The following is a 22,523-nucleotide window of genomic DNA, read 5'->3' on the forward strand; positions in this document are numbered from 1 at the left end:
ACTCCTGGTTATTATCCCTAAAAACTTTCTCTCTCTCAAAAGTTGAATATATATTATAGTATTCATGTGTATATATTTAGACATACATATATATATATACACACACACACGCTTATATATATACGGAGTACACACATCAGATAAATTTCTATTAATTGATAGGTATAGATGAGATTAGAGATAGAGATAGAGATATGTTTGTGTGTGTACTAGATATATATGTATGGGTATATTTTAATGTCTATATGTATATATACACATGTGTGTGCATGTGATATCTGTATGCATATGTGTTTATGTATGTTTTATGTGTGTGTATGCCCAACATTTATGTTAAAATGTTCAGTGAAAAAGGTAGAAGTAGCAACGTTTTTATTATAGGAATATGACTGAAGTAAGCATGTGGGCTAGGGCTGGAAGGAAACACATTCCCTAAAATACAGAGATGGGATAATAATAGACAACTGCCATACCCCTCCTCATTCCTACATCTGTGTAACATTATCTAATGCTCTTTTAATAGTTACATTATCTGATTGCTTACTTATTTCTACACATTTTTGCATACCTCTCTTAGTCCTTAATATATTGCATTACTATTATTTATGCCCTCTTTCTCCAATTAAACAGAGCTGAAGACCAAAGAAAGTTTCATTATTTTCTTGTGAACCCCAATGTGGTACCTGGCACAGAGTAAGTGCTCAATAATTCTCCTTGAATTAATTAAATGTTCAGATGGATGGATGGATGGATGGAAGGTTGGATGGATGGATGGATGGATGGATGGGGACTGGCCCATCTCTCTAAGTGACCTCAGAGCAGAACTTGCCTTATTCCCTTTCGTGGTGGAGCATGGTGTCTGGGATCCAGAAGGCCCGATCCCAAACAAGGGAAGAAGTTAAGAGGCATGAGGAGATACATGTTAGCCCACTGTCACCATGCTGGGGTAACAGGGGAAGCGCTCTGTTCCTTACTATAAATGCCTCTGCCCCCCACCCCCACCTCCACCCTCTGAACATCAGTCAAAAGCTTTCCCCTTTGATGCTGGAGGCCTTCGGAGAACAGCTGAACTTACTACAATGAAAATGGAATCCACATGGAAAGTGGAGTCTGTGTAGGTCCCAGAGTTCAGTCGCCCACCTCTGGGCTGAAGAAAAGTTCTGCTGATGAAACACTCAAGAGCTTGATGGAGATGGGACCATTTGAAAAGCACTTCCCTCGGCCACTAGTTAGTGCCCTTCTTACTAAGGAAAGGCAAGAATTCCACCAAACCTTTTGAAAAGTTGGTTTTAAACACTTTCAATCCACCAAAAGGCAGTTTATTTATATATGCAGAGCTCAAAAATACCTCCACAAAGGCAGCGCAGTGGCCATGCTAAAAAACAAAACAAAGTAAAACCTCCCCATCCCCGTTGGCTTTCCCCTCTTCAGACGTGGGAAATTCAACAGGAAGAGGTCTCGGACATGGACACGATACATCATTGGAATTGCTCTGCCATGTTCAGGGGCAGCCCCACGGAAGATCATCTGGCCGCAAGGAGTTGCAAGGCGTAGAAAAAGAAGGACTGCAGATGCATTCATGGTTCAGCACATCTATTACACAACCACGGAACAAATCCACATGGGATCCTCTTCCCTGTGCAAAGGAGGAAATGTGCACAGCAGGACAGATGGGCTCATTCATCTTCATCTGCTGGAGATTACCAAAACAATTAAACACATCCTAAATGAAGGAAAACTTCTACTTAAAAGCCAAGCTTTGATTGCATGCTTTGCCCAGGGGATAGGAAAGACATTAAGCAATACATTGAGGATGGGACATGATCCATTTGGAAGTTGCCGTGTTCCCAGAGGTCAGGGCTCCAGACCAGGCCTTCTGGCCACTGACTGCAGGTGTGTCCTGTCTGCTTGGAGTGGCCTGGCCCTATTGGATTTCTGTGATCACTCACACCGTAGGTAGAACTTTATCCCCTGCAAACATTCCTCAGATGCCTTCTGATATGAGCTCCCTCTCCTTGCAGGCTGAGTAGCTGATAAGAAAAATAAGCACTAAAGGTTAGGGAGCAGCCACCTTGCAAAGGAAGGCAGACAGGGCCAGACCTGTGGGTGGCCCCTCCTCCAGAATGAAACTGGGTTCACTGCAAATTCACAAGCTAATGAGCCAGAAATATTTGGCAGTAGGACAGGCTCCCTGGCAGGGCTGAGAGCAACAGCTCAGCCCTGGTCCCCCAGGAAATGAGCTCACTACATCCAGCTCATCCAACTCCACATCTGCTCCAGGCCACAGAACCCTGGGGTGGGATGAGGAGGCCAGCTAGATGGCGCCCCCTACAGGGAGGCTGACTCAATACCCAGAACTACACCCCAGAAATGGTATATTTAACGCACCCCATGGACTTTCATGGGGCCCCCACAAACAACTTTAAAGAAAATACTCGCCTCAGAAGACCTCTGGGATTTCAGCCTCTTCCTCAGTAAATTCAGGGAGGGGAATAGAGAAGCCTTCTTTGCCTTTCAACCAGAAAGTTGTTTGTTCTCCTTTGCCCTGTGGGAGGCAGGGGAGACAGTTGGTGAAACTCAGGGAGGAGAGGCCACAGTGAAGTGTGGCCTCTGAGCAGACAAGCCGGGTCTCCCCTGCTTGCTTGCTGAAAACAGTGTTTGTAGCCAGAACTGAAACCAGCCAGTAACTGCCTCAATGAGGGAAAGGCCTAGTTATAGACAAAATGTTGATCATTTCCTTGGGCTTTGCTGATAAGCTTAGATGGACAGTCAGTGACGGCCTAGGGCAGTGGTCGGCAAACTCATTAGTCAACAGAGCCGAATATCAATAGTACAACGATTGAAATTTCTTTTGAGAGCCCAATTTTTTAAACTTAAACTATATAGGTAGACACATTGTTATTAACTTAATTAGGTTACTCCTAAGGCTTAGGAAGAGCCACACTCAAGGGGCCAAAGAGCCGCATGTGGCTCGCGAGCTGCAGTTTGCTGACCACGGGCCTAGGGGGTAAGGGCCAGTGGAGGCTAAAGTTTGTGGTAAAGAACGCCTCTAAAAAATAATAACAAATACCTTGAGGCCTTACTACGAGAAAGGCCCATGTGATGCATCTCATAGACATTTCATCATTATACTCACCCTTTGAGGGAAGTGTTATCACCATTCCCATTTTATAGATGATAAAACCAATCTCCCCGATTAAACAGCTAGTAAGTAGTGGGACAGGATTCAAAGCTAGGTCTACACTCCTGCTTTCTAGAAAATTCTTCCTCTTTTCTGAATTCAGTTGATCAAATACAGCTACCAGGGCCAGCCAGACTCAGCAAACCGAGGAGCTGAGGCACCCTCTTCCCCTTTACTTCTTTCCCTGGACCCTCACACCCACCCAAACACCCAGTGCCACAGTAAGCGCCACCAATCCCATCTGAACATCTCCAAGAGGAGAGCCCCCTTCCCACCCAGACAGGCAATGTTTATCAGAAAGAGGAGCCTGTGTCATGGCACATTTCAGTGACAGCCTGGGTGCCAGCAGAAGGCCGAAGGCTAGGGAAGGGATATTTAAACGTATAGAGATGAGGGCCTACTACCTCCAAGCCAATGGGCTTCTATCCCCTCTGCCTGGGCACTTTAGACTCAAGAGAAGGGGCATAGAAGAGTGATAGACGCTATGATGCTTGGGCTTGTATTTTCTGTTGCCTTGAGTAGACTAGCCTAGGGAATTCAAGCAGAAACCAGGGGACCAAAGGGAAAGGAGCATCCCACAGGGGTTGGTCTGGGTGGGAGAAAAGGTGTCTCCTGTCCTGGACTCCATATTTGACCATTTGAGGGAACGGTACAGTCTTCTCTGAAGGAAGACCTGGCAGTCACAGGGGTCTCCACAAGGACCTTGGGGTCTCCACGCTCCTCAGCACAGAGATTCTCTCATCCTGTCAAGTCCTCAGCATCTCCATTAGAGACCCAAAGGGGCAGGTGGGCATAGTTGGTCTTACCTTGACTGAAATGGTGCCTCTCTTTTGCAAATTGTATCCTCCCAATGCCAGCAGGGCGCCTGCGGTGGTCTGAGACACATGAATCCGGAGAGCTGCCAAAACAGTGATTGTCTAGTTACAGTTTTGGTTGTGACCTTGTACAGGTTCAGTGGGGTAAGTGCTGCTGTGGAGAGGGAGCGCTACCCTGCCCAAATTCGTGGACTGCCAGCAAATTGTAGGCAACCTCTCTGAAGTCTGGGGCACTTGGGCTGGGACACCCCCGCATACCACCACCACTACCACCATCACCACCACGATCCAGGCATTGCTCAGACACTATTGGGCATTGCTCACACTTTGATATGTTTAGTCTATGACCAGAAAATGGAACTGACTCCATATGCAAGTGGGAACTCCATATGGCTGGGCTCCCCCCATTTAAAATTTATCCTTAAAATATCTACTTAGAAGCTCAAAGAGGTTTTATCAATGCAACAAAACTACTGTAAAACAAAACAATTTGCTGTCCCCTGGAACTCCTGGCCACAGGTCTGTTCAGCAACAATAAAACTATATACATCAGAGATGGGCCAGTTACCACCCACAGGCCAAATCCAGCCCACCATCTGTACCTACAAATAAAGTTTTATTGGAACATGGCCACACCCATCAGTTAGATATTCTCAACGGCTGCTTTCACACACAATAGCGGTTAAGTAGTTGCAACAGAGACTCTGGCCAATAAAGCCTAAAATATTTACTGTCTGGCCCTGTACAGAAAAAGTCTGCTGCCTCCTGCTCTTCATTCAAGCAACCTGATTGTATGTGTGCCTGCCTAGCTAGAATGGAGAGTTCTGGAAGGGGGCAGGCTGTTTACAGGGCTCCACAGAGAGGACGGTGTGAAACTCCACCTACAAAGCTTGCAACCGGTGTTGTCTGAAGTGGATAGCGATCTTCCCCTGGAAATGGAAACCAGCAGACAAAATGCAAATAGGTCTTCTAAAAATACCCTCCGGTTTAAGACAGGGGCCTGGAGGGACAGTGACACTGTGTTTACCACGCGCTGAAAGTGATACCCACGCAGGCTGCTGCTTTCCATTCTGGAGGCCATGTTCACGGTGTCTCCAAACAGACAGTATCTGGGCATGGTGGTTCCCACCACACCAGCCACCACAGGACCTGCAAAGAGAACTGATGGCCAAAACCGGTCTGCATTCCCAAGGACTGGACTCCACGGTACACATCAGACCAACAAATGCAATTCAATCAATGTTAAGTGCCCTTGAGGGCAAAGCTTGGCAATAGATTTTAGGGATCACAAAGAGGCAAACTGCAGAACCCACACACTTCTGGTGGAAAACTACATAACCAGTTGTTATGGACTGAATGCTTGTGTCTGTCCCATGTTCACATGTTGAAGCTCTAATCCTCAATAGGTTTGGAGGTGAGGCCTTTGGAGGTTATTAGGTTTAGAGAAGATCCTAAAAGTAGAGCCCTTAGGCTGGCATTAGTGCCCTTATAAGAAGAGGGAGAGACATGGTAGCTCTCTCTCTCCACCAGTGAGGACACAGCCAGAGGCCGCCATATGCAAGCCCGGAAGTGTTCCCACAGGGATTCCATGTTGGAATCCTGATCTTGAACTTCCCAGCATCTGGAATTGTGAGAAAAATACCTGCTGTTTAAGCCATCCAGTCTGTGGTATTTTGCTATAACAACCACGCTAACTAAGACAGAAATTACTGATAATATTATTCATGCACTGGAAATGTAAACAAAGCAACAGCAGCACAAACTTGGGGCTAATTCATTCTGATTGGGGCCAGGTTTTATCTTAGTCAAGCCATAAGAATAGGTAGGAGCAAGTACCGCTACACAATTTGCAAGTCCTGGTCAAAAAAATGAAAGTAAGGGACCCCTCATTCGAAACCGATTAAGGCTTTCTGGAGAGAGACAGAAGAGCATTGAACCATGTACGGGGACTCTGCATGAGTCACATGCCATGAGCTTGTCAGAAACAGAGCAGATCAAAGGGCATCCGATGCAGAGGCATGGAGGGAAAGCTGCCCAATGTAATCTGGTTTCCCATCTCCTCCTCATTTTTGGTTCACCTTGAAGTCTTTGTGTGTCCTTGTTGTTACCAAGCAATCTAGCTAACTAGAAATATACATGTGAACATAATTCAACCTTTTATTTCCTTAAGATGTTACCATTTAGTTTCAGGGTTTCCCAGAAGCCCTAGGACTTGAAACCGGAACTACTGCTGCCACACCTGGGCCATGAGGCCACCTGCTCCCAGTGCTGTCTACCTGTGTGGAGGCCGATGCGGAGCCTGAGCTTCTCCTGAGGCATGTGCCCGATCTGGAAGTGGACAGTGGCACTGAGGAAGTGCAAGGCCATGGTGGCAATCTCCTCCACATGCCGAGTTCCATTGCGGATGGGAAGTCCACTAGCCACCATGTACGCATCTCCAATGGTTTCGACCTAGAAACAAAGCAATGACATGGCCTTGTGTTTGCCATGAGGGTGGGGTGGGCTCAGAGATCAAGGTCCCTCATTATGGACCCTTGCTTTGAGGCCCCAGACTTTGAAGGGCTACACTCCCTAACCTCCACTCCATCAAAGTCCCAGCATTTTATCAAATTTGCCCTCATCCAGGTTCAAAGCCTTCCTGCCCCAAGCATTCCTCGCCACAATCACTGCTTCCTTCTCGGAAATCTGATAGTGGTAGTGACCCTGTTTTGCCAACCCAGGTTCAAAACCAGTTAGACAGGCAGCAGTGTACTGATGGGGTAAATCTTGAAGAATCAAATGGATCCATGTATGTATCTGTCTGATCGGACCTCCTCTCTCCCCATTCTCCTAATAAAATCAGCTTTCAGATCCCTTCTTCACTGCAGAGAATAAATGACATGTCTAAATTTAACGTTACATATAGCCCTTTCCAGATACGTTTGCATTTTAGCAGACTTCAATGATGATGTGGTAAAAAGTGGAATTTCAGATTAGCAGGTGGTACAAACACCTCTGTCTCCTGGTTACCATGAACTTGCAGAGTTAACCAGCACACAAGTCTAACTGCTTCTATGCTATCTCTCCCCACCACAAGCACATTTAGAAACACAAATTGACTCTAGACCGGCTCATACAAAACCTAACTGCACAGATAACACTAAGAGGAAACCCCGAGGAGGCCCCCTGAGTCAGATAGGTTCTGTTGGGCGTAAGTGATCTGCTCTTTGAAATTCCCATGCCATCCTTTCCTTTGTCTTGAATAGCAGCAACAATAACTGGGAGATAATAATTGAGGACATGTCACTGAGGAACATGACTGTGCTGTCCCCCAAACCTCCCTGGCCCCAGGGCCATAGCACAGTCCTAAAATCATGGTCAGACTGTACACTGTGGCTGCCCTCCAAGCATGAGTGGACATGGGCACTCTGGAGTCATGATCTGGCCTTGGTTGAAAAGTCAGAAAATACAAGTGTCATCATCCTCACCTACTGAAAGAAGGCAATGCACGTTTTTGTTATCGTCTCCCACAACCATTTTCATTCTAGGTGACCCTGTTCATCCACCCCCACAGTAGCACTGGGCAGCGGGTTGGTGTCTCACCTTTAGCTAGGAGACTGCTCGTCTAAGCTTGGGAAGCTGTCTTCGTTTGAATTGCTAAGGATCACAGTCACAGAGCCAAAGACAACCTTTAAAGAAGAGTGAACCTGCTAAATCTCTCTGCCTCTGAAGGACATACTAGTATATTCAGGAGGCAAGTGGAGGAATTAGCCAGCAGAAGGTCAGTGCCTCTTTCAGAAATGAGTTTTCTGGGAGATAAAATAATGGAAGAAAACAGAGGGAACAACGGATACTTCTTGGCAAGTACATACATCTCTGATTAATCAAGCCCTTTTCCAGAGAACAAACAGAAGTAAAATATTGAGTTTCTGCCATGAATTGAGATTGACTGCCAGCATGAACTAGCGCCCTCCTCCTGGTTGCTGTCTGGGGCCGGTTCACCCTCACTCAACCCAGGAACCCGGCATCTCACCTTATACACGTCATAAGTTTCAATGATGTGATCGAATAAACTGTAGAGGTCATTGAGGAGCTTCACAACTTGCAAGGGAGAGCTGAGAGAACAGAGTTTTGTGAATCCAACGATGTCAGAGAAAAAGATGGTCACGGACTCAAAATGTTCTGGTTCCACGGACCTTCCAGCTATAAGCTGTTCTCCAATGAAGCTGAAACCAGAGAAAAGAATGGTTACTTAACAGTGTCATATTCATCTTGTCTCCTACAGACCCCTCCCTACAAAGTCACCCTGGTAGATCCTTTGGCTTCATTGGATTAGGTTTTTGTTTTGTTTTGTTTTATTATTTTTTTAATTAACAAAACCCATCATCTAGAGGGGATTCTCCTAATATCTGCTTCTCCACCTGCATTTTGTCTAAATAAGTATTTTCATTAGGGTCGGGGAGGAACCGGGCACATAAATGCCGGTCACAAAAAAAAAAAAAAAGATTTTCTCCTTCAGGGCACTTTATTTCCCCCTATGTTTATAGAGTTTGATTATAAAGACTTGGTCTGCAGAGGTGGAAGCAAATGTAAGCATTCACTGATCTATAAATCAATATTTTTACTTCAACCTACCAATTTCACATTAACACATTCAAAGCCTCAACCCCATTGCTTTGCTCAAGACATATAGGAAGGGTACAGGAATTTTAACAGAAGAGGCTTCTGCCAAGGGTTTAGAAAGTCCATAGGTGAAAATAGAGACAAAAAAGAAAGCAAGTTTTGAATCTAAAGTAATGGGTATATAGTATATACTGTATACTGTATTGTATTGTGCAAGGTTTTGGATGTACAATCTGAAAGTTAGCAATCGACTAGACTCGTGGACCTGGAGCGCCATCTAGTGGTCATTCTCTTGTTGGTGCATACACCATCTTCCATGTAAAAGACCTATGGTCTCATCACCCCAAGTCAAGTCTCCTTCCATCACCATTTATCCCTCCTCTACCGTCTTCCTTTGAGTGCTGAGCACACAATACAATATACAGATGACTGTTAAAAAAGAAATCTTCAAAAAAAACTCCTTCCTAACTGAGACACCAAGTGCATGGATTTTGTAGTCATTTGACATAGATGAATAAATGATCCGAGAATAAACTATTTCATTTTGGGAATTTTTATGTATCATGTATTTCAAAGATTGAGAGAAAAATGACTGAGCAAAGCAGGTCAAGTACATACATAAACACCTAAATTCAAAAATAAATAAATAAATAAAATAAGTTATAGGAAAAAAAAATTAATAAAAAAATAAAAGACCTACACTCTCTATTCCTATGGATTCTATCTCCATAGGATCTTTGTAGGGTGTACCAATTTACATGCAAAATACTTGATCCTTTGCCTCCATCTCTCTTTGTAGGGTGTACCAATTTACATGCAAAATACTTGATCCGGGTTTTAGAAGAACCCGGTGTCCTTTTAGAAAAAGGACAAAGAAAATATTCTCTTCATGTGAGGCCAATTAGGTGGCGATGCTGTTGCTTCCTGGGTCCCTTTGTGAAGGCTCCCAACTCTCTGGAATACCTGGGCAGTATTGTGGACAGGAGCTTATCCACCTTCCTCTTCTCTGCCATCATCTGGTTGGTCCTCTCTTCCACCACCTCCTCCAGGTGATTGGCATACACTTCCAGCTTGCTCACCATACTGTCTAGTATGCTCACGTGGCTTTAAAAGAACCCAGACATTAGTGTCTTTTTCCAAGAACTTTAGGATCATAATTGAGCACAACCTCCAACTATACATTCCAAACATGTCTTGTCCCTAAGGTTTCTGACTTCAAGGTTGCCAGTGGGCAGCAGTGAAATGACAATGGCAAAGAGGCCATTTGACAGGACAGAGCCTGCCTTTTATTGGCTCTGAGGTCTCAATCTGTATCCTTTATTCCTCTGAACCTCAGTTTCTGCCTCTGGAAATATATTTATATGTAAAACCCTAATATGCAAATAGACCAAACAGCAGAACAACCATACAACCAGTCGCTGTGACATGTGCTGACCACCAGGGGGCGTGGACATGGTGGTCATCGGCCATGGTGGGATGGTAGAATAGGTGAGTGGGGGTGCCAGACCAAGGTAGGGCGCTGGTCACTGTCATCGGGGTGAGCCTCTGATGGTTACTGAAAATTCTTTGCTCCCACACACTGTGGTCCTGCCCGGCGATCACACTGCTGCCAGCACCAGCCCTGCTTGCACACGCAGCTGGTGCTGGAGCCACCACTCGCACCCACTACTGGCACCCGGCACCAGTCCCAATTCATCGGTGCCATCAGCAGGTGCGAGCAGTGACTGCCGTCCCTGATCACCCCTGAGGGCTTCTCCACTTCCCCTGCTCCTGAGAGTTTATTGGGGCAGCAGCCACCACTTGCACCTGCTGCTGGCACCAGACCCAATCGCTCTGCACCATCAGCGGGGCCAGTGCTGTCAGCACGTGGGAGCAGCGGTGGCGGGAGTGGGGCTGCTGGTAGGCAGGGAACCAGGGGCCAAGGTGAGAGGGGCCAGGCGGGGGCATGGAGGATGGGCCGAGACCCGCCCCTGTGCCGACTGCAGCCTCACAGCCCACAGTTCCTTTCAAGGTGCACAAATTTGTGCACTAGGCCCCTAGTTTTAGAATAATAATACATACATACTTTGCAGGGTTGTTCTAAGGATTCAGGGAGATAATGTTGAGAGTCTGGAACCCAGTGAACACTCAACAAGTGGTGGCATTCACTGGCCCAGCATGCTTCATACCATTGTTACAGCCAATCAAAAATGTAGATTTTTAGGACAGGTCATTCTTTGTTGCTTTTTCAGATGACAGGTATAAGGGGCACTTCTAGATCCTATAGACTTGTTTTAGAAGGCTCTTCAGAGAAATTTAAATTCCTCATCTTTCAGATGAGGACCCTGCGGCTCAGCTCACATGGGAAATGTACATGCTTTAACATTGGGGACCATATTTTCTGGGTAAAATGTCAGGACATACCAACTGACCTGACACATACCATTTAAAACTATTTTGATGTGGAAAATGCAGAATACAGGGCTGTTCGTGTTAAAGCTGCATAGTGAAATGGCAACATCTGGAGTAGATTCCTAACTCCTAGCACAGGACTTCCCCTACTAACCCCAGCTACTTGTAACATGGCTGTACCTTCATATGTTCAATGTGGTAGATGATGTAATTATCCTGGTTTGAAGCCAGTTACTATCGAGAGCATTCTTTGAGAGGAATGAATAATTTAACTCAATAACCTACTTTAAGGTTGGTGCATATTTCTTTATTGCATAAGCACAATCCCAGTTGAGTAGTCATGACCTTGGAATGCTGGTTTGAATAGAGTCAGAGGCCCTGTCACTGATCCCCCTGGGACCTTGACAGATTAGATGGATTAGTGATGCCTGGAATGGACCAAGGAGGGCAATGGAAGTATGACCCATTTTTGGAACATTTGTGAAATAGAGGGAGAATTTCTCAGTCCACCTTCACCAGCATGTAGCTCAGTGCTTTGCATGTAGTAGGCATTGAGTATATGAGGAAGGAAGGAGGGAAGGAAGGAAGGAAGGAAGGAAGGAAGGAAGGAAGGAAGGAAGGAAAGAAGGAAGGGAGGGAGGGAGGAAGGAAGGAAGGAGCAATTACAGCCACATGATTTCAAAATTCTAATGGCTCAGTGAGAAGAAAATGTCTGTTGCACACCAAACTCACCCTTTGGGGCTGGCATCTCGTAGAATTTTCTTGATGGAAAGGAATGTGGGTCTTTTCTCAGGCGACTCATCCCAACACGCTCTCACTAGGACCACAATCTTCTCATTGACCTTGTCCTCTTGCAGGGAAGGTCGCAGTGGAACTGATGCCCTGGGGTCTCGGATTCGGCTGAGGATTTCTGAAATCCATTTTGGGTTTAGATATCCAGATGTCGGAACTTTGTGCCATTTAGTATGCTTCACTTTAAACAGATGTGCTCTTAAATTTGCATATTGAGTTTCCAAGTACACGGAACAGATTAGAATTTCAGATAAATCTGAATATAAGAAATATTCTGAATCCTCCTGGAAAATGAGGAATCTAAATATAAATCCTATAAGTACCCCCTGATTTATCATTTCTTAGATTAATTTTTTCTAATAGAACTTTTCTTAAAGTAAAACATATCTCTATATGATTTCAGAAGTATATATGCATTTTGTAGTAGAGATCTCCAAAGTGTGCTTTATACAATTTTGCGTTCCATATATGTTACATAAAAGATCTTTTAACAAATAATAAATATTACAGATCAGAGTCTGCCAAGAGTTTGGGGAGGAGAGAAGGTTGAATAGGCAAAGGGCCTGAATTTTTTTTAGGGTGATGAAACTATTTGGTATGACACTGTAACAGTGGATACATGACACTACCTATTTGCCAAAACCCATAGAATCTTACAGCCCAAGGAATGAACCTTGAAGAATGCTAATTTTAAAAAATATCAGTTGAGGGATTGGAAGACCCCAAGACAGAATGCAGATTTGTGGCAAAACAATCTAACTGCGTGACAAATGTATGATGGACCTCACTGAAGGGGGTGGAGGTGGTGGCGAGTGGCCTATGTGACTGAAAGAAAAAAGCCAGGAGAGATGGAACCAGGAAGGTGTAGTGGATTGACTGGTGATCCCCAAAGATATATGTCCATGTCCTTATCCCCAGAACCCATGACTGTGACTTCATCTGAAAAAAAAGTCTTGCAAATATAATTAAGTGTCTTGGGTTGAGGAGATCATCTTGGATTATCCAGGTGGGCCCTCATCCAATGACAAGTGTCCTTACGGACAGAAGGGATTTCCGGGAGGAGTTAATGTGGGGATGGAAGCAGAGACTGGAGCCCTGTGGCCACAAGCCCAGGAAGACTGGGCCACCACCAAAAGCTGGAATGGATCTACCCTTGAGCCTCCAGAGGAAGTGCAGCTTTGTTGAACCTTGATTTTGGACTTTTAGCCTCTGGAACTATGAGAGAGTAAATTTCTGTTGTTTCAAGCCAGCAGGTAGGTTTGTGGCAACTTACTATGGCGGCCCTAGGACACTAACATACAAGACCACTGAGGCCGGTTTAGAGGCCTTTGATGGTCTTGCAGGCCATTGTAAGGACTTAGTCTTCACTCCCAAAATGGGAAACCAGGGGAGGCTATTGTGCAGTGAAGCAACACGATCTTACTCATTGGATCTGGCTGCTGTTATAGAATAAACTGTCATTCTGAGTTCCTTGGTTTTTTTAAATCAAACTGTAATAGTTTTCTAATTCTTTAAAAAAATATATGAATTTTTAAGAGAAAAAATAAGAATGAAATAAATTGTAAATTAAGAAACATTTAGCAAAAACAAGCATTTGTGAGCCAACCCAGATCACCACAGCCTGCCAAGGAGCCGCTCCCAGCGTTACCGTCTGGTGTCTCGTCAAGGTCCTCAAAAGGCCCGAGCGCATGCTGGTGGATCAGCTCCCTCATCACAATGGCGAAGCTGTAAGCGTCTCCCTTTGGGGTGCCTGACCGGGGCGCTTCTGGGAGCCGCAACAGCTCTGGGGCGGTCCAGTAGAGCTCTGTGAAGCAAGGAGACATAGGCCCAGAATGAGAGTTTCCAGGTAGAACCGGAAAGCCGCCCTTTCTAGCTTAGGAAGCTCAGGAGAACTGAGAGCATCCAGCCCCCGAGAAGTCAGCCCCCACGGTGCCCGACTCACAGAGCAACCAGGGTCCCTGTATGTGAATGCAGAGAAAATAACCAGGAAGAAAGGGCACTAACATGTTAACAGTGGCTAACTTGTGGCTGTGCAGTGACAGGTGGTGTTCCTTTTCCCTTTCTGAATTGCCTACATAACATAAAATTAATCATTTTAAAGTGAGAATTCAGTGGCATTTAGTACACTCACAATGTTGTGCAACCACCACCTCTATCCATCTATCCAGTTCCCAACCATTTCCAACACCCCCAAATAAAACCCCAGACCCCTTAAGCAGTTTCTCCCTGTTCCCCTCTATCCCCAGAAAACCACCAGCCTGCATTTTCTCTCTAGAGTTATCTATTCTGGATATTTTATACACTTACATTTTTTTTCTAGTGAGGTGCATAGGCTTGTGTTATTATAGGTATGATCATTAAAAGAAAATATATTGGAGGATGGAGAAATAGGAATGACTACGAAAAGCTTTCTAAGTTGCCCCCTTTGTCTTTCTCTGAACACACATGCTACCTCATGTTACAGGACCTCCCCACATGCACTCAGCAAAGCTGCTCCAGAGAGAAGTAGTCAGGGCTGAGGGCACTGGGCTCAACAGGACCCAGAGACGTAAGAGGTGAGACGCAGGAGCACTCAGCTGCCTCCACTGCTCGCATGAGAAGGAGGTTGACTCCCAATGGTAGGTCTTGTCTTTAGACGCCCACCAGAATCACTTGGGAGCTTTAAAAACAATGTGATGCCCAGACCCCATCTTTAGATATTGATTCAGCGGCTGCAGCATGGAACCCAGCTACCTATAAAATGTTATGATTTTCTCAAGTGATACTGAAACCCAGAGAGAACAGAAAAGTCAAACCCTTCATCCTTAAAGCACCTGGCAGGTTGTCATTCTACACTGAGAAGGTAGTAAAATGTGATGGGACACAGAGGACTACAGAGAAGGGCAGTGACTTGTTTCAGGTCGCCCAGCTAAGCTGGGATGAGGACCAGTTCCTCTCACTCAGACATCACACCATGGAGTCGTGCCACCTGTTCCCATCTCCTTGGGTGAACAGAGCAGCCACACACCACTGGCTCCAGAGAAAGGCCCACCCACAGGTACTGTGCACATGAGCATCAGGAAGCAGAAATGGGGTAAGGAACGAACCCCTTTACCACTCAACCGAAAGCTAGTGGGTCCAAGACCTGCCAGTGGTTACCTGAGTGGTCTTTTGTTTTCTCATTATATGTTCTGTATGTCTGGCTGTACTTGAGTTCCCACAGCCCAAATCCCGACAGCTTCACCTGCATCCGACCATCCACCAGGCAGTTGGAAGGCTTCAGGTTTCCATGGGACCTCAGTGGGCTCCTATGAAGGAACAGCATGCCCTGGGAGAGTGAAAATGAGCAACTGAATTAGAGCAGGTGCCAAGGGACACCAGGGAAGGAGAGACAGATGGACAGGAACAGAGATGTGCAGCCCCAGGGCAGGGGACGTAGCTATCTTTGTTCATTTGTTCAAGAGCCACTGACATGGCCCTCCACATAAGGAGTCAAGATGGGCACAGACACCCAAAAAGAAGAAAACTATTTCTGGTCCCTGAAGGCAAGGCCAGCTTAGTGAGCATAGTTCTAAGTTCAAATCCCAGCTCTACCACTTAGTAGAGGGCAAGCTACCTTACCCCTACCAGCCTCCTTCTTCTCATCAAAATGGAGATGACAATGAACCCTACCTCATAGGGTTGTCCATGGAAATTAAATGCAGTCATACACATGCGACATCAGACATGATGCATGACACAAAGTAAATATCTACTTAAATTTAATGAAAAATGTGATAAAGATTATTTACTGAATAAAAAAAAACTTGCTAAGGGAAGTGAGTCAGAAAGGCAGGGATATAATAGGCAAGATCTGGAAACAACCTAAGTATCTCTTGATACATGATTGGATAAAGAAGATGTGGTACATATATAAAAGGAATAATACTCAGCAGTGAAAAATGAAATATTGCCATTTGGAAGAACATGGATGGTTCTTGAGAGTGTCATTTTAAGTGAAATAGTCCAGAAAAGGACAAGAACTACATGATTGCACTCATATGTGGGATATAAAATAGAAACCAACAAATGAACAAATAAGACAAGCAAACTCATAGGCATAGATAACAGCATGGTTACCAGAGGGGAAGCCAGTAGGGGGAAGAACAAACTCATAGGCATAGATAACAGCATGATGGTTACCAGAGGGGAAGCCAGTAGGGGGAAGACAAAGAGGGCAAAGGGGGTCAAATATATGGTAAAGGAAGAAGACTAATTTAAAAAATTTTTAAAGAAAGGCAGTGATTGTTCTCATCCAGCAAGGATTAGAACACACTTATACAAGAACAGCCAGGTTCAAATGAATCTTAAACCCAGCTGAGAAGGAGGTGAAGTCACCCGTGGGTGTGGCCACAAGGAGGCACTGGCCATCAAGGTTCCAAGAAGGGCTCCTGAATGGACTACTGCACCCAGAGACAGGGTCCTTGGACCTTTTGGGCACCAGCTCAGGGACTCACCTCTGCCTCCAGCAGTGATGTCAGGCTGAGTCACTGTCTCACCTTAGCAAGAGCCCTAAGCCAATGCTACATTAGCAATACAGGCTAATACAGAAAGCAATAAGGAAACCTGAGGGACAGTGAGTATCCCACCCTTGTCCCCTGACCCCTGAAAGACAGGAGGGCATATTCCTTTATCATTGTGGCTTGTTTGTGTTCTGAGATAATAGAGTTGAATCACATGTTGGAAGTACAACTCGCTCAACTAGACCTGGAAGGGCCTGGCTGGAGCTGCCTCTGGACTTTCTCCAGGAAAGGCTCCAACTTGGACAGGTCTGGGCTTGAAATCTGGGGAGACCTATGTCCAACCCAGAGTTCTCTCTGACCTCACAGAGACCTCTCCATGCAGCAGGACTGCCCCTGACACACATGATCATCCCTTGCCTTGGCCCACCCCAGGCATGAGATAGCTTACATTCTGGTCACCACCAATCTCCCCGGACATCCAGGGACAATAGAGCTCATGCTATTAGGGCATAGGCAACCTGTTTGGATGCTCGGAATCCTATGTTGCAGTCCTCTCCAGGAGACAGACGTACCTCTCTGTGGTGGTGTTTTTCTCTCTTGATGGAAATGCATGGGCATACGTACATTGTCAGAGAACAAATAGAACCACGAGAGGTGCGTGATTTATGCACCAGATTTTATGCGTTTTGGCAATTCTATCGCCTACCTGACTGCTAGTTACATTTATTTCCCTGTTAGAAAGTTGGGGGTGGTCCTGGGGGCTCTATCTCTGGATCCCACATCTGTGCTCTCTGGAACTTGGTGGGGAGGAAACGTAGCATGACTCAACCTCGGAGACAGACTAGCAGCAAGCCCCAATCTACCTCTTACCAGTTGGGCAGGTTACTTCACCCGAGTAAGCCTCATTTTCCCCTTCGCGAAATGGAGTAAATATTAATATTAACATTAATATTGGAGCTGGTAAATTAATAATAAAGTTCATTGTGATGACTTAGAGCACCATCCACTTGAAATATAATGCAAGCCACAGGTATAATTTTTAATGTTTTCATTAAACAAGTGAAATTAAGTTTAATAATATAGTTTATCTAACCCAATGTATTAAGAGATCTTATCATTTGAACATATACTCAACATAATAATATCAAGTATTTTATATTTTTTTTTTGTTTTTTTACTTAGTCTTCGAAATCTGGCAGACATTTTACACTTTTATAGCACATCTTAATTTGGACTAGTCCTGTGGCCAGAGTTTAATAGTCACATGAGGCTGGTGGCTACTATACTTGGACAGTGCAGACTTAGCCCATAGGGTTGTTGAAGGAATGAAATAAGAAAGTGCATGTTTTTTAGTAATGGAGTTATCTCTGATAGTAATGATACTACTGTTCCTACTGATACTGACAATTAATATTTATTGGATACTTTTAATGGGGTAGGCATGGTTCTGGCCATTTTACATACCTTAGTCCTTATTGTAACCCTATGAGGTAGGTACTCCTGCTATCTTTATTTTATTCACAGGGAAGCTGAAGTTCAGGGTAGTTAAGGTCACCTGGTCAATAAGTAGCAGAGCCAAGGTTCAAACACCCAAGACAACTTCTTTGCCAACTGCCCTTGACCCCCTTAATCCATCAAGACTTCTCTTTCTCAGAAATCACAAAGTCAAGAAGAGTGCTATTCTCCCCAAAGCCTCTTCCCAGGCTGGTCCCACTGGTTGAGCTCCTTGGGGACAGGACAATGAGCCTTACTTCTCTGCAACCTCCATTCCCAGAATCAGGTTTGACCAAAATTGGGTGCTTAATCAATATCCTCTTGTTATTTTGAAAAGTCTGTGACATCTCAGAATCTCTATGATACCTGGCATACAGGAGTTCCTTGTCAAATAGACATCAGGGGAGGAATTGTTTTTATGATTGGTTTGTGGTGGCCAGAAGCATAATCTGACCCACAGAGGTTGGCCCCATGCCTGGGTTGATATCAGGTCACCCATGGCAAGCTTTAAGAGGCTGCAGTGAATTGTGTTACTTTCAGTCCCCTTTCAAGGAATGCTGGCAGAGTAACTGGCCTCAAAGTGCCTTGATCTAGGTCGCTGTGACCTCCTTAACCAGTCCCATCCTGTGCACACTCCATTTTTAGGGAAAGCAATCCTTCCAAAACAAGGTGCCAAGATGTCCTTCTGGCATAGAGTAGGGGATAGACTCAGTGACCTAAGGTAGCTGATTATTCAATTACTAGAGACCTATTGCACAAATTCGTGCACTGGTGGGATCCCTCAGGCTGTCCTTCTGGCATAGAGTAGGGGAAAGATTCAGTAACCTAAGATAGCTTGATTATTCAATTACTAGAGACCCATTGCACGAATTTATGCAGTGGTGGGATCCCTCAGCCTGACCTGTACTCTCACACAATTTGGGACCCCTCGAGGCATATCGGACTGCCGGTTTCACCTGATTTCTGAAGGCCAGGCCGAGGGACCCCACTGGTACACAAATCCATGCACTGGGCCTCTAATATGTATATAAAATCTTTGGTTAATCTCTTTCCGCCCACCCCTCTTCCCCCCTTCCCTCTGAGATTCATCAATCTGTTTGATGTTTCCATGCCTGTGTGTTGAGCATCTGCCCCCTGGTGGTCAGTGCACAGCATAACTAATGGTCGAACGGTCGCTTAGGCATAGATAGATATAGATATAGAGATATAGATGTAGATATAGATAGGTGTAGATAGATATAGATTCATTTGCGCCTGATCCTGAATTTAGTACTCCTCAATATACACAGGTGAACAACATACTTCCCTGGGTTTGCTGCAGGAAGAGAAATGTGGGTGAAGGGAAGGAGAGAGGAGCCAGAGTAGGAAAGGATGCCATGTCACATTCTTCTACTTTATAACTACCACCACCACTTCAATAATTGTATATGTGCATGTCCTGTGTTTTTTTTCCTCTAGCTAGATTTTACACCATTTAAAATTAGAAACAAGTCGTTATTTTCTTACAAAAGTTCCCAGAGGGAGATAAATCATTAACAGATGCTCAATAAAGTTTACTGAAATAACAGTGTTGGCCCAGTGTTGTCCATAGAGATCTAATCACAAGGAAACCAACAAGGTTTCTGTTTGTCTAACTTGCTTCCCATTAAGGCCCAGGAAATCAAAATCTCACAGACCATTAAGACTCAGCTCCTTAAACAAAGAGCAATTAAATCTCTGAGAAATAAAAGACTTTGGATGTCAACATACCAATCTCATCTATGAACCCACATGGAGGCTGAGGTCCAGAGAGGGACCAAAAGTCAAAGTCACTCAAGGAGTCACAGACTTATGCTCCAGAAGGACAGAGTTTTTGTTTCACCTTTGTATCCCTCCCAACACCAGGCTGGGTCTTGCCCACAGGAATCTATTGGTTGATGGATGGACTGTTGATTGAGAGATGAATGGACTGTTGATTGAGAGATGATGACCAGCCATCCCTGCTGGTTGTCAGACTGAGGGGCTTCCTCACCAGAACCCAACCCCACGTCATTGACTTGGTCCTCTCTTATGATAAAACAGATGCAGCGAGTTTACAAAGAACAGCTGTATTTTACCAGGTTGAGAACGTCAGCCTCAGGTACATAATGACATGGCCCATCTGACTTATCTCCCATCTATGAAATGGGGCTAATAATAGATCTACCTTATTTTTTGTTGTGAAACTTAAGTAAATTAATATATACAGAATGCTAGAAAGTATTGGGGCCAAAGAAAGCACTAAATATATTTTAGCCATTATTATTATTATTATCATCATGACCCTTTTTACAGCCACCTCAGCCCCCTTTGCCCAAAGTAAAAATTCTGCCTGTGTATATATAAATTCACAGATTTGCACCCCCTGTATAACAGCTTTGTGGTTATGATGGCACTGATCCCCATTTTCTGGGGAAAGGAACCAGGGACTAGGAAAAAGGAAGTATTATTAAGAATTGGGGACTAGGAAAAAGGAAGTAGTATTAGGAATCCTTCAGCTTGCTTTATGATCTAGTAATTAGATTTTCTTTGGGCAAAAAGTTCTGTCCTAAAATGTAAGTACCCTTCTCTTTTCTGGTTGGGTAAATGTAGCATCCCTTCTGACTTTAGTATAAAATATTTTTTACTCTCTTGATATTTACTTGGGGTCAGGGAGAGAGAAAAGAATGGGAAATCTAATTGAAGTGGTAGATTTTAGATGTGGGATCGCTTTGTTTGAAGAGGAGATCTGAGAGGGACCTGAATTTTTGGAAAAGATTACAGTTTGATTTAATCCAAGACACAGAATAATTCAAAAACACCATGGTATTTGTTCTTTACACAAACTGATGTTATACTCACATTGACTATGTCATATGCAAATGAGAGCTTGAATATCCAATCCATTTCATTATTTGAATTTCTCAAAACATCCTGAAAAACAGTTATTTAAAATAGCACCAGGGATTCAACCTGGAGCACAGTGAGCTTCATATGTTAAATGGGTTTGGTTCTATTACATTGGATGGTTTTTGTTGTTGTTGTTACTCCTCAACCAATGATATTTTCCTGTTGATTTTTAGGGAGAGCGGGAAAGACAGAGAAACATCGATGTGAGAGAAACACATCAATTGGTCGCCTCCTGCATGAGCCCCCACCAGGCCTGAGGAGCCTACAACAAAGGTATGTGCTCTTGGACCAGAATTGAACCTGAAACCCTTTGGTCCACATGCTGACGCTCTATCCACTAAGACAAACCAGCTAGGTCTACATTGGATGGTTTTGACCAGAACTCACAACCTGAGACAGAGCCAAAAAATTTCCCAGGACGGTCTACCTTGGATGGTTTTGACCAGAAATCCTACAACCTGAGACAGAGCCAAAAAATTTCCCAGGAAATATCATCACCTGACTCAATAGTGAGAAAGTTACGCAGTCTTGAGTTTTATAAACACTTCCTTGTTCTTGACATAAAGGGGACGGTCACATACCATAGGTAGTATGGGCCCAGGAATGCAATTTAGGAGTAGCTGTGACAGCTAAGGAGACAAAACCAAGCCCAGCCACTTTCCGTCCAGAACAAAGGAAACCAGATACTTGGCAACTCTGCTGCTAAGCCGATCCCCTGCAGGCAGCCCAACAGGATAATTCAGGTCTTGCAATTAGACTAGAGAGGAACTGTTCTTGGATGAAGGGGCAAAAGCACTGAAAGTTCTTCAATGTCTGCTGCTAATTAAACCTAAGGTAAGATTTCCTATTGTACTTACCTTCAGACTCCCTTTTTTGCAATACTGAGTGATAATGCAGATGTTGGGAGGTTCTGTGCAGACACCAAAGAAGGGAACAATGTTTTCGTGCCTTAATTCATACACCTGAAAATAATAATGGTAATACTAGCTTATGATTATAGTATGCCCTCTGTGTTAGGGACTATGCTACGTGCTTTACATACTTTGAGTTAATTCTCAAAGACCCTGTGAGGTGAGAACTATATACCTGCTCCCATTTTACAGATGAGGAAACTAATGCTCAAAAGGGTAAGTAACATGTTGAAGATCATACCACTTGCTAGTGGCAGAGTTGGGAAGCAAATCCAGGCAGTCTGCCTCCAGCATATAAACAAGAGGAATGATCAAAGTTGAACTTAGCCCGGGCATTAAATGAAATCACGTCACAGTAAATAGACCGAGCCCTGCTTCCTGGCGTTGATAGCTGTCGATGCCAGTGTGGGCCACAGTGGGTCACAGATCTGGAGTACGAAGTCAGACCCCATGAACTTGACTTCCTCCAAAGACCAGGTTCAAGGGAGGTGAGCAGCCATCACAGGTACAAAGAATGAAGATGCAGAATTAAGGCCCGGGAGAATTAAGGGAAATGAGCAAGGCTAGGAAGGATCCCAGGCGGGGGGTGCCTGAGTCAGGGCAAAAAGTCTTAGGTCCAAAGTCTGGGCTGTCAGGGGTGAGGGGGGTGGGCCAAGTTAGGGGAAGCTGCTTTCCACCCATGCTCCTTTGGACTGGGGCCACGCCCACTCCAGGTGGGAACAGGAAGCTGGCAAGGAGGGTCTGAGAACAGCGCCGCTTTGTCTCCTCCCAGGGCGGGGGGCCTCACCAGCCGGATTTCCTGCAGCACAGATGGCTTCCTGGTCCTGGCTTCTGCTTGGTCACCAACATAGCAGATGGCCACATGGTTTCCCTGGAACCAGAGACAAAGCGGAATGTTCTCACTCAAGATGATCCAGAAAAAGCTCTACTCAGAAAGAACTGGGGGTGG

General features: G+C 44.8%; 1 protein-coding gene across 1 annotated transcript in view; it reads right to left on the reverse strand.

The window, feature by feature from the left end:
* Positions 1 to 2,440: 2,440 nt before the first annotated feature.
* Positions 2,441 to 22,523, reverse strand: part of LOC102775033 (guanylate cyclase 2G-like) — a 38,256-nt gene continuing 18,173 nt past the window's right edge. The window contains exons 9-20 of the mRNA XM_006778749.1: positions 22,362 to 22,445; positions 21,521 to 21,625; positions 20,616 to 20,687; positions 14,920 to 15,088; positions 13,430 to 13,585; positions 11,722 to 11,899; positions 9,562 to 9,702; positions 8,009 to 8,201; positions 6,273 to 6,447; positions 5,047 to 5,145; positions 3,988 to 4,079; positions 2,441 to 2,545 (exon numbers count right to left, since the gene is read on the reverse strand). Coding sequence (XP_006778812.1) covers positions 2,441 to 2,545; positions 3,988 to 4,079; positions 5,047 to 5,145; positions 6,273 to 6,447; positions 8,009 to 8,201; positions 9,562 to 9,702; positions 11,722 to 11,899; positions 13,430 to 13,585; positions 14,920 to 15,088; positions 20,616 to 20,687; positions 21,521 to 21,625; positions 22,362 to 22,445 — 1,569 coding nt within the window. The remainder of the gene's footprint in view (positions 2,546 to 3,987; positions 4,080 to 5,046; positions 5,146 to 6,272; positions 6,448 to 8,008; positions 8,202 to 9,561; positions 9,703 to 11,721; positions 11,900 to 13,429; positions 13,586 to 14,919; positions 15,089 to 20,615; positions 20,688 to 21,520; positions 21,626 to 22,361; positions 22,446 to 22,523) is intronic.

This window comes from Myotis davidii, unplaced genomic scaffold (assembly GCF_000327345.1).
Source record: "Myotis davidii unplaced genomic scaffold, ASM32734v1 scaffold107, whole genome shotgun sequence".
Classification (NCBI taxonomy): domain Eukaryota; kingdom Metazoa; phylum Chordata; class Mammalia; order Chiroptera; family Vespertilionidae; genus Myotis; species Myotis davidii.